The sequence below is a fragment of the Hyla sarda genome, chromosome 5, assembly GCF_029499605.1.
Source record: "Hyla sarda isolate aHylSar1 chromosome 5, aHylSar1.hap1, whole genome shotgun sequence".
In the NCBI taxonomy this organism is placed as follows: Eukaryota; Metazoa; Chordata; class Amphibia; order Anura; family Hylidae; genus Hyla; species Hyla sarda.
The window spans coordinates 59228568-59246417 of NC_079193.1; the positions used below are offsets into that span (position 1 = coordinate 59228568).

Sequence of the window (17850 nt, forward strand, 5' to 3'; positions counted from 1 at the left end):
TTATATTTAAGGAATTATCCCTCCTCAGCCATCATTGTCACTGGTGATTTTTTTTTTTTACATTTATGTATCTATACAAAGATATATTTCTATGTCTCGCTTTCATGTTTCTTTTTCTTTTGTTTCTTTTTTTTTATTATTAATAATTTTGTAGCTGATTGTATATACAAATTTCACAAAGTTTCACATTCACATTTTGTTTATTTGGATCAGTGTTCCCCAACCTGTGGCTCTTTAGTTTAGTGTTTCCCAACCAGGGTGCCTCCAGCTGTGGCCAAACTACAACTCCCAGCATGCCCGGACAGCCGAAGGCTGTCCGGGCATGCTGGGAGTTGTAGTTTGTGCCACAGCTGGAGGCACCCTGGTTGCGAAACACTAAACTAGCTGTTGCAAAACTATGCAAAACTACAACTCCCATCATACCCTGAGAGAGCTACAGGCTGAAAAAAAAAAAAAAAAAAATATATATATATATATATATATATATACAGCATATATATATATATATATATATATATATATATATATATATATATATACATACATACATATACATAGATAGATAGATACATAGATAGATAGATACATAGATACATAGATAGATAGATAGATAGATACATAGATACATAGATAGATAGATAGATAGATAGATAGATCTAACTTTAGATGTCTTGAGGTTGTTTGCACTAATCTGTAAATAAGTAAATACAATAGCTGGAGGCTGTTATGTGTGGATAAGGCTCTAAAGGTAAATAAAGTTTAGTTTCTCAGATAGCAGGGATTACATGCTGGAACAAGGCTCTCTGCCACTTATCAAGGCGATTACAAATCACTGCTCCATTTTCTCCTTCCCTTTCATGTTCTGTAATGGCCCTGAGACAGATTCCAGCAAGCCATCATCCTCCTCTCCTATGCTGAGGACACCCCAGATATTTCATTGTGATCTCAACTCCCTAAATTACAATGGAAGCTCTATGGGAATATTATTTCCTATTAAAGTGACACCCAGGTGTATTATGGCTTCAGGAGAGAGCCAGGATTCTAATAGATTTATAGAATAGATTAGACAATGGAGATACTGTGCCACAAGAGATATGGGCTTATAAGAGGGCGAGGGGCAGAGAGAATACAAATGACAGGAGGCAATAGAGAAAGACACAAATATACATACATGGGGCGAGAGGAGAGGGAGATATAGACACACAATATACTGTATGTGTGGGGGGGGGGGGGGAGATATACAGACTATGTATATCTAATATAGAGAAAAACTGGGACTAATATATACAGGACATGAGAGAGAATAAGACCACAAAATATAGATAGATAGATAGATAGATAGATACATGGAGCGAGAGGAGAGGGATATATAGAAACAGACAATATACTGTATGTGTGGGGAGGAGATATACAGACTATATATATATATATATATATATATATATATATATATATATATACTATAGAGAAAAAAACTGGGATTAATATATACAGAAGATGAGAGAGAATAAGACCACAAAATATAGATAGATAGATAGATAGATAGATACATGGAGCGAGAGGAGAGGGATATATAGAAACAGACAATATACTGTATGTGTGGGGAGGAGATATACAGACTATATATATATATATATATATATATATATATATATATATATACTATAGAGAAAAAAACTGGGATTAATATATACAGAAGATGAGAGAGAATAAGACCACAAAATATAGATAGAAATATAGATACATGGAGCAAGAGGAGAGGGAGATATAGAGACACAATATACTGTATGTGTGGGGGGGAGATATACAGACTATATATATATATATATATATATATAGAGAGAGAGAGAGAGAGAGAGAGAGAGAGAGAGAGAGAGAGAGAGAGAGAGAGAGAGAGAGAGAGAGAGAATAGAGAGAGAGACAGAGAAAAAATAGAGAGAGAATAGAGAGAGAGACAGAGAGAATAGAGAGAAAGAGAGAGAATAGAGAGAGAGACAGAGAGAATAGAGAGAGAGAGAGAGAGAATAGAGAGAGAGACAGAGAGAATAGAGAGAAAGAGAGAGAATAGAGAAAGAGACAGAGAGAATAGAGAGAGAGAGAGAGAGAGAATAGAGAGAGAGAGAATAGAGAGACAGAGAGAATAGAGAGAGAGAGAGAGAGAGAGAGAGAGAGAGAGAGAGAGAATAGAGAGAGAGAATAGAGAGAGAGAGAGAGAGAGAGAGAGAGAGAATAGAGAGAGAGAGAGAGGGAGAGAGAGAGAGAGAGAATAGAGAGAGAGAATAGAGAGAGAGAGAGAGAGAGAGAGAGAGAGAGAGAGAGAGAGAGAATAGAGAGAGAGACAGAGAGAATAGAGAGAGAGAGAGAGAGAGAGAGAATAGAGAGAGAGAATAGAGATTATTTGTGTATAACATATATAAGGATGAATAAGGAGAAAGAGATATAGGAGAGATAAAACAATAGATATGAGAGAGAGAGAGATTATAATTTTTTTAACATATTTTACATATAATAGAGATTATATCATATGTAAAAAATGTGTATAACATATATAAGGATCCAGAATCTGGTGAGATTATAATAAAAATGATGATAATAATAATAATAATAACATTGATGGAGAGGGGGAGAGTGCAAGAGAAAAATGAATAGAAAAAATAGGACAGAATACACATTATTTAAAGAAAGAGAAAGAAATAGGTAAAAAGAGACTTCATATGTAGAATGATTCATTATTAATGAGGTATTTTATAATTAGAAAAAGCGAAAGTGATAGGAAGGGCAGAAAGGGGCAAAAAAGAAAAATATTTCTACATTGAGGAAAGAATAATCATTCCCCTTAGTATTATTAATAAAGGGGTGTGATGGATACATCCCATATATTAGTTTCTCTTTCTACATGATATTATTAGTGTTCTGATTCCTTATTCTATAGAAGTGATGAATCCTTATATGTATATTTAGCTTTCTTCTCTGTTCTTGCAGCTCAGGCTCAGTCCAACCTGCTGGGGAAATGCCGGAGACCCCGCACTGCCTTCACCAGCCAACAACTGCTGGAGCTGGAGCATCAGTTCAAGCTCAACAAGTATCTGTCCAGACCCAAGAGGTTCGAGGTGGCCACATCCCTGATGCTTACAGAGACCCAGGTACATTCATACTGCCATTATAGGGCACATACAGCTCCCGTCTTCTGTGTATGCTGGGACTTCTAGTTCCACAAATACTTCAGAGCGACAGATTTGGACAATATCATGTTGTGAGCCAGAATATGTGATTATGTATGTGACTGGGTACAACGTGTAGTATACTGAGTATCATGGGCAGTCTTTCTTTTATCTAGTATTTATCTCTCTCATATATCTATCTTCTATCTATCTATCTCATATCTATCTATCTATCTATCTATCTATCTATCTATCTATCTATCTATCTCATATCTATCTATCTGTCTTGTATCTCTCTATCTCATATCTATCTGTCTTGTATCTATCTCATATCTATCTATCTATCTATCTATCTCATATCTATCTATCTATCTCATATCTATCTATCTATCTATCTATCTATCTGTCTTGTATCTCTCATATCTATCTATCTCATATCTATCTATCTATCTATCTATCTATCACATATCTATCTATCTATCTATCTATCATCTATCTATATCTAATCTATCTCATATCTATCTATCTATCTATCATCTATCTATAACTATCTATCTCATATCTATCTATCTATCTATAACTATCTATCTCATATCTATCTATCTATCTATCTATCTATCTATCTTGTATCTATCTATCTCATATCTATCTATCTATCTATCTATCTATCTATCTATCTCATATCTATCTATCTATCTATCTATCTATCTATCTATCTCATACCTATCTATCTATCTATCTATCTATCTATCTATCTCATATCTATCTATCTATCTATCTATATCTATCTATCTATCTATCTCATATCTATCTTTCTATCTATCTATCCCTAATCTATCTATCTATCTATCTATCTATCTATCTATCTATCTATCTAATCTATCTATCTATTTTCCCTCTGATGACCCAAACTGACAGCTGTCATTAGGAGCTGTGCCCATATTGTGATCCCAGCCTTTACATATATATATGTGTGTGGTTTATGAAAACTTTGGACATGTCACATAGACAAGTCAATTTTTTTTTATTTCTCTCTCTCTCTCTCTCTCTCTCTCTCTCTCTCTCTCTCTCTCTCTCTTTCTTTATCTATCTCTTCTTTCTTTCTTTCTTTCTTTCTTTCTCTTTCTTTCTTTCTTTCTCTCTCCTTCATCTTTATCTATCTTTTCTTTCTTTTTTCTTCCTTTTTTCTTTCTTTCCTTATGTCAGCATTTCCCAACCAGTGTGCCTCCAGCTGTTGCAAAACTACAACTCCCAGCATGCCCGGACATCCAATGGCTGTCCGGACATGCTGGGAGTTGTAGTTTTGCAACAGCTGGAGGCACACTGGTTGGATAACACTGCCTTATGTTATAGTACTATCCCTGATACCTCTCATGCCTTGGCACACAGTAGTTGTACAATTACCAGATAATATTACCAATAATTACCAGGATAATTATTCCCAATTATTACTGAAATGATTTCAAACATTGAAACGAATATGTTATACTATTATGTAATATTGTCTTAAATATTATTATTCGGGACCTACTTAAAAAAAGGTGTCTGGATGGTGCAGTCCAGGAAAACTGCGTCTCTCTTATATGATTACATTGCATTGAGCTGACTTACATTGCATTAGTGATGTATGATGTCATAGCTCCTACCACGTCATCAGTCCCTGTGATCGCAGGTCCCTGCTCTTTTGCACACTTACAATAATGACTTTTTGCAGATGACTGACCAGTGTGTTTATATTTTCCACTTTGGTTGTAGGGATTGACCACTGCAGTATGTGCTTACATAGAGTTGCAAACAATAGGACTATTATGGACATAGAGAACGTTGTGTGAACAGCGCCCCCTATAGGCAGTTATTATTGTGTCCTTGTTCAGACTAAATCTCACCATACTGTTATCTTTTTGTCTAATAAATCTATTCTGCATTTCATATAGGGGGATTATTAGAGCTTTGGGTATACATATATTATTTATTGGTATACAGAAACGGACCACAAGGACCAGAAGTAGAAAGGCTTGCTCTAGATTTTGCAACCCTGGAGCTCGGAAAAAGCCGAAACGCGTCGGCTTGTCTTTCATCCCTTGATTTTCCATTTTTTAAACGATTCTATTAAAGGGGTACTCCGGTGAAAAACGTTTTTTTTTTTTTTTTTTTTTTTAAATCAACTGGTGCCAGAAACAGATTAGTAAATTACTTCCATTAAAAAAATCTTAATCCTTCCTGTACTTATTAGCTGCTGAATACTACAGTGGAATTTTTTTTCCGTTTGAAACACAGAGCTCTCTGCTGACATCATGAGCACAGTGCTCTCTGCTGACATCTCTGTCCATTTTAGGAACTGTCCAGAGTAAAAGGAAATCACCATAGCGAACATATGCTGTTCTGGACAGTTCCTAAAATGGACAGAGATGTCAGCAGAGAGCTCTGTGTTTCAAAAAGAAAAGAATTTCCGCTGTAGTATTCAGCAGCTAATAAGTACAGGAAGGATTAAGATTTTTTTTATAGAAGTCATTTACAAATCTAATTTACAAATCTGTTTAACTTTCTGGCAGCAGTTGATATATAAAAAAAAAAGGTTTTCACCAGAGTACCCCTTTAAAGATTGGATTTTAACAGTACCCTACTGTGAAGCCGGATCCACTGCTGTTTGTACCTATATATTATTTATTACCTGTGCTGGTACTTGTGGTTATTATATTCATTTGAAGTACCCCACATGGTTTAGTGAGGGGCAGAAGGTGCCAGGGCCACCTACCTTGGTGTGTGGAAGGAAGCGTTAAGTATATTGATTCTTATGTACAGGATAAAGAAGGAAGCAGATAAATCCTGGTGTTTTTTTTTTTCCTCTGGTCCAAATCCTAATATGGAAGAGAAAAAATGAATGTATGTAAGAGCGCCTGGTGCATGGATGATGGGAGAATGAAAAGATGGATGGGAGTGATCATATTAATGACTTAATTGGTAAATATTACTTAGGATTAACCTACTAACATGTAACAATAAGTTATGTGATCCATTTGTTTTGTCATTTAGTTACAATTATTGCTGATTACAATTATTTATTAGTTCTTAGTGTCGTCTCATTGCTTTGGTTCTTGGCATCTGCTATATAGGGCATAGAATAGATGTGCTGCTATGATGAAATGTGCATTTTTAACAATTCAGCATTGGTACAAACATTGTACTGGTGGGCAGTGTATCCAAATAATAAATGCTCATCAATAATCGTAACAATTGCTACATGGATAGTCAGCGTAACACGGCATAGTTACCATGGCAGAGATTATTGTCTGCTGGGAGCCATCACTCTGGGACACTTGCTCATGGCGATAATCTCTACATGTCAGCATTATTAGATCCATCTGTCAGGGCATGCTGGGAGTTGTAGTTTCACAACAGCTGGAGAGCCACAGGTTAAAAATCACTGAATAAGATGATGCGTAGAATTGTAAGAATCATTAAGTCTGGTTTAATGCATATCAGTTCCATGGGGATCACTTTTTGAGCTGATGCCACAACGGATGAACAAATGCATCAATTGTCTCCAGGCTACAAATGTTTCAGAGCCACATAGGAAACTGCTGGAAGATATGTTCTCCTATTTAATGTCTGGATCAGTCCAGTGTCTTGGAGGATCCCATTGACAATAATCAGGATCAGTTCAAGTTGGATCACGAGACAAGTGGGAAGGGGGCCTAAGGCTAGGGCTACAGGCGACACATATCACGTGACAGCTAATTGTAACCAAGTTGGATGACCAAAATATTTTGTGGGCCTTATTGCAAGCAGGTGTCAGTTGCGTTGAAGTCAATGGTGGCAATATTGGGTGTTACTTGTAACCAAAAATCCATCAAAGATGCATTTTTTGCAACTGTTATAGTCGCTCTTTGTCCAATGTCGACATTTTCATTACAATACGCCTGGCGTTGCCATATAGCCCTAGCCTAAGACAGATCAATTTGTGAAACTACCAAGGGATCAGTGGTTTTAAAAATATCTTGATAGAGATAGATATCAGATAGATATTTCCAGTAGTACATTATTAGATAGTTAGACAAATCTGTCTATTTATCTATCTAGTTATCAATATATCTATTTATCGGACCATATACAGGGGTCAAGTCCTGAGAAAAAAGGGAGGGAACTCACAGAAGCTTTCCACTCAAGGGCTGGTCCTGCAGGACTCCTGCTAATGGGAATGGTGTTCCTGCTTTGTAAAAAGTGCAGGGACTCAGTTCCCATTCATTCCTGCAGGACTGATGTGCACCCAGCTACACCTTACTTTATAGGAGTGCTGCAACCTTCTTGTGGTTTTGTGTATATACATATACACTGATCCCTCAACTTACAATGGCCTCAACATACAATAGTTTCAACATACAATGGTCTTTTTTGGACCATTATAACTTGAAACCAGACTCAACATACAATGCTACAGACAGTCCAGATCTGCAAAACGTGTCAATGGCTGAAAGAACTGACCTATTAGAAAGGGCATTTTACTGGTAAAACCCCTGTATTACTGAAGTGCATGCACTGACTGGTGTCTGGTAGCGCCCCCTACAGTACAGGGAGGAACTACAAGTTCTGTACTACTCCTTACCTGTGCCAGGGTTAGCTGCTCCTTTGGACACCAAGTAAGGGCGGCTCCATTTGGGATACCGTGTGTACTATGACCCTATAAGCTCCTGTCCTCTACATTAACCAGTGTTTTCCAACCAGGGTGCCTCCAGCTGTTGCAAAGCTACAACTCCCAGCATGCCCGGACATTCAACGGCTGTCTGGGCATGCTGGGAGTTGTAGTTTTGCAACAGTTGGAGGCACCCTGGTTAGGAAACACTGACATAGACAGTGATTTACAGCTCCCAGCAGCTCTTTCTTACTTTTATATGTAAGGATTTGCTTTATATACAGCTTCCAGCAGCTCTTTCTTACTTTTATATGTAAGGATTTGCTTTATATACAGCTCCCAGCAGCTCTTTCTTACTTTTATATGTAAGGATTTGCTTTATATACAGCTCCCAGCAGCTCTTTCTTACTTTTATATGTAAGGACTTGCTTTATTTCTATTAGTTATCTACTTATTTTTCTTTAATCCTCCCCTTTTCCTATTTTTGATGACATTTTGGTAGTTTCAGAACCAATTACCAGGTTTCCTTAGAGTTATGGTCTCAACATACAATAGTTTCAACATACAATGGTCATCCTGGAACCAATTAATATTGTAACTTGAGGGACCACTGTATATATATATATATATATATATATATATATATATTTCTTAACATATTTATTTATATTTATATATCATATCTAGCTATATCATATCTATCTATCTATTATATATCTGTCTATACAAAGTACTACATCACTAAAAAGGCAAAGCAACAAAAAATCCTGCTATAGAAAAAGTATCTGATTAAAATGTTAATTTGTAGATACATAGATAAATAAATAAATAACTAAATAAATAAAGTAATACATAAATAAATACATAGATAGATTGCTAAAAATTTAAATAACAGACTATTATTTTCACATTACTCCGGGGTGCCTGCAAGGGGCCTATTTACAGGACATAACAGGGTCTTCTAGTGACTGCATTCGGTCTGTTTCCAGAACAAATACTTTTTTTGCAGGATTTTGCGGCATAACTTTTTGACGATATCTTAAAGGGGTTATCCAGGGAAAAACTTTTTTTTATATATCAACTGGCTCCAGAAAGTTAAACAGATTTGTAAATTACTTCTATTAAAAAATCTTAATCCTTTCAGTACTTATGAGCTTCTGAAGTTTAGGTTGTTCTTTTCTGTCTAAGTCCTCTCTGATGACACCTGTCTCGGGAAGCGCCCAGTTTAGAAGAGGTTTGCTATGGGGTTTTGCTTCTAAACTGGGTGTTTCCCGAGACACGTGTCATCAGAGATTACTTAGACAGAAAAGAACAACCTTAATTTCAGAAGCTCATAAGTACTGAAAGGATTAAGATTTTTTAATAGAAGTAATTTACAAATCTGTTTAACTTTATGGAACCAGTTGATATATATATAAAAAGTTTTTTCCTGGATAACCCCTTTAAAGTATTCCTCAGACATACATAATAGTGTGAATGGGGCCTAAATGTATATAAGATCTTTTCCCATTTGTTCAATAACTTGGGTAGGGCATGGAGGATTTTTCCTGTTTGTATGAAAACTAGACACAATGAGAAATTCTTATGGTCACTCCTATTGTCACTCATGGTTACAACGTTACTATTGTCACTCATGGTTACAACGTTACTATTGTCACTCATGGTTACAACGTTACTATTGTCACTCATGGTTACAACGTTACTATTGTCACTCATGGTTACAACGTTACTATTGTCACTCATGGTTACAACGTTACTATTGTCACTCATGGTTACAACGTTACTATTGTCACTCATGGTTACAACGTTACTATTGTCACTCATGGTTACAACGTTACTATTGTCACTCATGGTTACAACGTTACTATTGTCACTCATGGTTACAACGTTACTATTGTCACTCATGGTTACAACGTTACTATTGTCACTCATGGTTACAACGTTACTATTGTCACTCATGGTTACAACGTTACTATTGTCACTCATGGTTACAACGTTACTATTGTCACTCATGGTTACAACGTAACTATTGTCACTCATGGTTACAACGTTACTATTGTCACTCATGGTTACAACGTTACTATTGTCACTCATGGTTACAACGTTACTATTGTCACTCATGGTTACAACGTTACTATTGTCACTCATGGTTACAACGTTACTATTGTCACTCATGGTTACAACGTTACTATTGTCACTCATGGTTACAACGTTACTATTGTCACTCATGGTTACAACGTTACTATTGTCACTCATGGTTACAACGTTACTATTGTCACTCATGGTTACAACGTTACTATTGTCACTCATGGTTACAACGTTACTATTGTCACTCATGGTTACAACGTTACTATTGTCACTCATGGTTACAACGTTACTATTGTCACTCATGGTTACAACGTTACTATTGTCACTCATGGTTACAACGTTACTATTGTCACTCATGGTTACAACGTTACTATTGTCACTCATGGTTACAACGTTACTATTGTCACTCATGGTTACAACGTTACTATTGTCACTCATGGTTACAACGTTACTATTGTCACTCATGGTTACAACGTTAGTACTGTCACTCATGGTTACAACGTTACTATTGTCACTCATGGTTACAACGTTACTATTGTCACTCATGGTTACAACGTTACTATTGTCACTCATGGTTACAACGTTACTATTGTCACTCATGGTTACAACGTTACTATTGTCACTCATGGTTACAACGTTACTATTGTCACTCATGGTTACAACGTTACTATTGTCACTCATGGTTATAACGTTACTATTGTCACTCATGGTTACAACGTTACTATTGTCACTCATGGTTACAACGCTTTTAGTGTTTCGTACAGTATTTCATAGGATATTGGCAATCAAATATCTTCCATGCTCTAGGATGTATTCATCAAACTATCACATGTATCATCTCAGGGGAAATATACTCATATGCCGTCTAGTTTATAACCCCAAAATATAATAACACATACCAGTGAGGTGTATGACACCCCCTACACTAGAGCAGTCATACTAGGCCACAATCCAAGCTCTGGAGGTTGAGTCACTCGAGTGCGTCCATTGCCAAATCCCTTCTCTTCCTCACACCAGATCCTGTTACTCTCCTGTAGTCAACCTTGACTAACTTTGACCCAAAATATGATCATCTCTAGAAAAGAACATTTCAGGTTATGACTACAAATTTTCAGTGTATAAAAATAATAGTTGTGTATTATATATGTTGGGCTTTTTTTAACATTGTGAGGCCAAGTTTTTCCAAATCACTTAACCTTTCCTATTATTCCATCAGGTAAAAATCTGGTTCCAGAACAGGCGTATGAAATGGAAAAGGAGCAAGAAGGCCAAGGAGCAGGCCGTCCAAGACGCAGAGAAACAACAGAGAGGAAGCAAAGGTAGCTGTGAGGAGAAATGTACCGAGGACAGTCAGGAAGACAAGTCTTCCACCTACCATGTACACTCAAGGGGGGAACCACTTAAAGCAGGGAACCGCCTGCCAAGAGACTATACAGACAGTGAGGAGGAGGAGGAGGAGGAGGACCGGGAAGATGAGGAGGATGAGGAGCATAGGGAGGACAAGCACTTCTACCATCATTCATCTGACTGTACATCTGAAGAGGAGGAGAACAGTCATCTGCAGAACAGTCAGCTGCACTAGGACGCAGAGTCTATGGACATCTCCTTTAAGTGTTCTCAGAACTCCGAAGGCCTCAGGCCACAGTATTATAAATGGGAGCCATCCTCCCGGTAGACATATCTACTAGGATTATCAAAGTCAAGGAGCTACATTGTTAGAAAAAAAAAAAGGACTTTTAACCACAATGAGACTTCTTCCTCTCCGGTTGTTTTATTTTACCCATGATGCTCAGTGAGCACTTTTGCTTTCAGTTCCTTACTGAGAAGAGTCAGAGACATCATGTGCCATTGGCGTTTTAGGTAGGGAACAGACCTGGAAGAGAGGGACATGGATGTTCTGTGTCATAACCACTTATCCTCTGTATATGTTTACTGACTGGATGGTAAACCTGCAGGAGATTCTACCACTATATTCTGTATTTTTGTATGTTGTATTTATAAAAGAAAAGATACCTCTACTTATGCATGCTAAATTATTATTTAGCTTTCTCCATCGTAAAGATGGTGTGTAAAATAAATTTGTTTTATATGACAATTATTTACTTAGACTTTTCTTGAAATTATATCTTTCCTTCCGTTCTTTTTTCTTTTCGTTCTACCTCTCTCTTTCTTTTTTCCTTTCTTTTTTCTCTTTCCTTCTCGTCTATAAGTTGATCATATTTTAAGATAAACACAATGTAAATCATGGTGACTTTGGATAACTTTGCAGATGTCCTGAACCTTAAAGGGGTATTCCAGGCAAAAACTTTTTTTTATATATAAAAAAAAGTTTTTGCCTGGAATATCCCTTTAAGGGAGCACAGCCCTGGCTCATCACACTTCCCTCCCTTGATAACAGAAATTCTGCCCAAAATTATTCAGAGAGGAATTCCACTTGCTGCAATCTCCCAGGCGGAAATTCCATAGTGTGCATGGCCTTACTCCATTAGGTACTTGGTAGCACAGTTCATTAGGGCATGGCGGCACAGTGTATTAGGGACATGGTGGCACAGATCATTAGGGACATGGTGGCACAGTGTATTAGGGCATGGCGGCACAGTGTATTAGGGACATGGTGGCACAGATCATTAGGGACATGGTGGCACAGTGTATTAGGGCATGGCGGCACAGTGTATTAGGGACATGGTGGCACAGATCATTAGGGACATGGTGGCACAGTGTATTAGGGCATGGCGGCACAGTGTATTAGGGACATGGTGGCACAGATCATTAGGGACATGGTGGCACAGTGTATTAGGGCATGGCGGCACAGTGTATTAGGGACATGGTGGCACAGATCATTAGGGACATGGTGGCACAGTGTATTAGGGCATGGCGGCACAGTGTATTAGGGACATGGTGGCACAGATCATTAGGGACATGGTGGCACAGTGTATTAGGGCATGGCGGCACAGTGTATTAGGGACATGGTGGCACAGATCATTAGGGACATGGTGGCACAGTGTATTAGGGCATGGCGGCACAGTGTATTAGGGACATGGTGGCACAGATCATTAGGGACATGGTGGCACAGTGTATTAGGGCATGGCGGCACAGTGTATTAGGGACATGGTGGCACAGATCATTAGGGACATGGTGGCACAGTGGGTTATGAACAGGATGGCATAGATCAGTGGTCTTCAACCTGCGGACCTCCAGATGTTGCAAAACTACAACTCCCAGCATGCTCGGACAGCCAACGGCTGTCCGGGCATGCTGGGAGTTGTAGTTTTGCAACATCTGGAGGTCCGCAGGTTGGAGACCACTGGCATAGATCATTAAGGACATGGGGGCACAGTTCATTAAGAAATGGTGGCACAGTGTATTAGGAGGAGGGTGGCAAAGATCATTAGGGCATGGTGGCACAGACTATTAGGAGTATGGTAGCACAGATCATTTGGAGCATCATGGCACAGTACATTAGGGGCATATATACACAGTTAATTAGGGGTATAGTGGCATAATTCATTAGGGGCATGGTGACACAGTGAATTACAGGCATGGTGGCACAGTTCATTAGGGGAATAATGATACAGCTCTTAAGGGGTATGGTGACAGAGTACATTGTGGGCATGGTGTCACAGTTTATTAGGGGCATTGTGGCACAGTTCATGAAGGACATGGTGGCTTAGTTCATTAGGGGTAGGGTGGCATAGTACAAAAGAGGCATGTGGCACTGCTCATGAAATGGTGGCACAGATCATTAAGGCACAGTGGCACAGAACAAAAGGGCTTGGTGGCAGAGATCATTAGGGCATGATGGCACAGATCCTTAGGCAATAGTGACACAGTACATTCAGGCATGGTGGCACAGATCATTATGGCACAGGGGACAGTGGTACAGATTGTTAGTGCACAGTGGTACAGTTCATTAGAGAATGGTGGCACAGATCACTAGGGGTACAGTTTATTAGGGGGACAGTGGCACAGTTTTATTAGTATATAATGGCACATTTCAATAGTGGATGTGGTACAGATCATTTGAGGACAGTGGCACAGTTATTTAGGGTAGGGTGGCACAATAAGGCGGCAGTGGCAGAGTGGCCTAATTAGATTAGTTAAGATGGCACAGTGGCACAAAGAAATGAGTTAAGGGGACACAGTAACACAATTTATCACTTACCTGTTTTATCCTGTGGTGTCCAGTGCCGCCCCTCTGTTCCTCCTCTCAAGCTTTTTTATTTTTTTTACTTCCCTGCATAGATGATATGCCGTATACTCGCTGCCATCTACTGCTGAGGCCAGTGATTGAAAATGTAGACTAAAACTTAACATTTAATAGGTACAACTAAAACTGTCCTCCAAAACCTGGACAGAAAAACACCACATGTGCAAAATGTGTAAATTAATGAAGATTCTGCTCCAAATACAAATATAAAGATTCAGCACATTAGCTGCACTCAGATATTAGATATTCTTTAACCAAATAGTACCAGCCTAGCTGATTCTGTCCCTTTCCCCATGATTCGGGAGGGGTCTCAGGGTGGGACAACAGGAGGGGGTTGGTAGGGAGCCTGTTAAATACTATGCTATCCCTAGATAGCCTACCCCTAGGCGGGGTGGGCGTCCTAATAAGGACGGTCCCGCACAGGAACCTATTCCCTGTTGTACTGTCACCACCCTACAATAAACTCACTTGCTAGCTACTCAATATGACTGACTGCCTGCGGGGCCAATACCCTAGTGCTGATCTATATATAATAATAATATTTATGATCAGTCAAAGCAGAGGAGTCAGGGCTGCAAGGAGATGGTCAACCTTAGTATAGTCAGAGAAATGACAGTATATATCCCTTTCCCCTTTAAGGCTAATATGACACAACTGATATATGGATATCATTCGTACATGTGCATAGCAGCAAGAGGATACAGCACTATCACCATTCCATATTAATCATAAGGTATAAATTAGACCATTTAGCTGGGATACTTATGGTTTGTAGTCATGAAGATGCATGGTTAACGTCTCGACGCGTTTCTTACTATCCCGTTCATCAGGAGACCGATAAGGATATAGATAGAGGATAAGGAGCACGCCATCCATGTGCACCCTGCAGTGATATCAGAGGGTTCTGTGCGGCTACTGATCTGGCGCACGATGCGCCCTTAAGTATCAGGTGAACCGCACGCCAGCACACCCATTGCAATTCACGGTGGAACGCACACTCACGTCATTTCCGGTTGAGACCGGAAATGACATATCGTATTGTATGCGGACTTAAACAGGTAAGTATATTAAATATAATTCAAAACTGGTCCTAAGTTACCGAACTATTCCAATATAGGTGAGAGATATACCTCATATTAATTTTGGTGCATTATGTGAAGTAATCACGGTCGTTTAGATAGATGATGGTCCTTTAGGGGCATCATTCTATTATCCTGCCGACCAATCAGGTTAGCTTTAGTATAGATGTTAGCTATAAGTAACTAGGACCAACCCCAGGTTTTAGTACTTTTACTCTGGGTCCTAGGTGTCTGGTATATTTTCCCTCACGGTACCTATATGTGTGAAGAAAATGTGTCAGCAATTTTGCTGGCATCAAAATGCAAAAAGATAAATTAAAACCGGCACTATCTCGTGCCAAATGGGCAGGCTTTCTACATAGTTGGGGTAAACCTGAGATTTAGTATTCGTAGGGTATACCTTTCGGAGGTATAAACAGTATTTAGCTAGACAATGGATTTATATAAAACATCCGAAGGATAATGCCTCATTTAGGCCATGGGGAGAAAATGATCTTATCCTATAAATCCATCTAAGTTCCCTCTGCAGAAGTAATTTATCAAAATCTCCTCCCCTCATTGGCGGACGTACAACCTCAATTATGGTGAAACATATCACCTTATCATCCCCTGCATGTTTTTCATGTATATGCCGCGCAATAGGGGTGTTCCGATTATGTCTTATATCACCCATATGTTCACCAATTCTTCTTCTTGCCTCCCTTATGGTTTTCCCCACATAATCGAGGGGGCAGGGGCATTGACAGAGATATATCAGGCCCTTCGTTTTACAATTAGTTAACTCTATGGAATAGAAGGTTTCACCTGTAGATGAACTTTTCCATGTGTTTGTGCGTTTCATTTGGGGACAAAAAGAACACGTACCACAGGGAAAGTTCCCAACAGTTGTGTGTTGAAGCCAAGTCCCTCGTGATTTGGGTCTGGAGTAGTGGCTGTGAACCAGCCTATCTTTTAAACTCCTTCCTTTCCGAAATGTGATAAGGGGACGGTCAGCAACAAATTCACTTATATGAGGGTCAGCCCGGAGGATGTCCCAGTGTTTAGATAAAATGTCATAAACAGTAGACGATCTGTCATCATATGTTGCAATGATACGTGTCCTTATATCCTCCTGTCTAGGCCCATTCGGGGTCAATAAACCTTCTCGATGAAGGCTCCTAGCATGACCAAATGCCTTCTGTAGGCAGTCCTCCGGGTACCCCCTCATTTTAAATCTGTCCTTTAGGATGTGGGCTTGTTTAAAAAATTCCTCATTCGAGGAGCAATTGCGTCTCACTCTAATATACTGCCCTTTAGGGATACCTTTTTTTTGGGATGTCGGATGGTAACTGGACCAATGTAACAATGAGTTCGTTGCTGTGGCCTTTCTGTATAGTGTGGTAGAGAGGTTCCCCATCTGATCTTTAACGACCAGTACATCCAAAAAGGGGAGACTTTTTTCATTAATTTCAGAAGTGAAAAATAGGCCAAATGTGTTGTTGTTTAGAAATTTTATGAAGTCGAAGTCCTCAAATTCCACTTTTGTACCTCCCCATAAAACGAATACATCGTCGATGTATCTGAGCCAAAGTTGTATTTTTGATGGCCATATTATTTCATCTTCGGGTGGAAAAACGGCAGTATCCTCCCACCACCCCAACATCAAGTTTGCATATGTAGGGGCGCAGGGGCTCCCCATCGCCGTCCCCTTAGTTTGATGATATATCCGGCGATCAAATGTAAATACATTATGGGTGAGGACAAATTGTAACAACGAAATGACGAATTCATTGTGTGCCGTGAATTGATTACCACGTGTTCTTAAAAAATGCCGTACAGCTAGTATACCCTTATCGTGTGGAATCGAGCTGTACAACGATTCCACATCGATACTAGCTAAGAGCATCGACTCATCAACTGGGACCTCTGATATACGTCTCAGAAAATCAGTAGTATCGCGAATATGGGAGGGGAGTGATGCGACAAAGTCCCGCAAGATCCTATCTATATACAGACTGATGCCTTGTGTCAGGGAATTTATCCCTGACACAATTGGGCTACCTTTCAACGGATTAATCCCTTTATGAATTTTGGGCAATCCGTAAAAGGTGGCCATTGTGGGATTCTTTGGAAAAAGATAGTCCAATTCCTGATTACTTATCAGATTATTATCTTTCGCCTCGGACAGAATATTCCATAATTCCCTCTGGAATATAGGAAGGGGATTTTGTTCAAGGATACGATAGCTTGAGGGGTTGTTGAGAATGTCCAGACACATTTTCCTATATGGATCATGGTCCATTATTACTAGGTTCCCACCTTTGTCACTAGATTTTATAATTATACTGTCATCTTCCTCAAGATTTTTTAAGGCTATGTTTTCTTCACGGCTCAGATTATGTTTAACAGGTTTCCCCGTTTGTATACACTCAATCTCTCTTGTAACAATTTCTAGGAAGATGTCAATACTTGTGACATCAGATATAGGTGGCATCCTAGAGCTTTTTGCCTTTAAATCAGAGAACGGACCTAGTCCAGGATCATTCTCCCCCTCTTCCATCAGGTCCCTCAACATTGTTACTGTAGGGAGATCCTCCTCGAGAATCCCTAGTTCCTCACATTGACGTTTGTTATGAAATTTAAAGAAACGGTGCCATTTAAGTTTACGGCAAAACAAATGGAGATCTTTTACCCACTCGAAGGTAT

At 39.0% G+C, this 17850-nt stretch overlaps 1 protein-coding gene across 1 annotated transcript; it reads left to right on the forward strand.

The window, feature by feature from the left end:
• Positions 1–2982: 2982 nt before the first annotated feature.
• Positions 2983–11461, forward strand: MNX1 (motor neuron and pancreas homeobox 1; the record flags this gene model as incomplete). The annotated part of the gene is given in 2 exon segments (XM_056522960.1): positions 2983–3143; positions 11096–11461. Coding segments are annotated over 2 exon segments (527 nt in total), but the record flags the coding sequence as incomplete, so codon positions are not given.
• Between the last annotated feature and the right edge of the window lie 6389 nt (positions 11462–17850).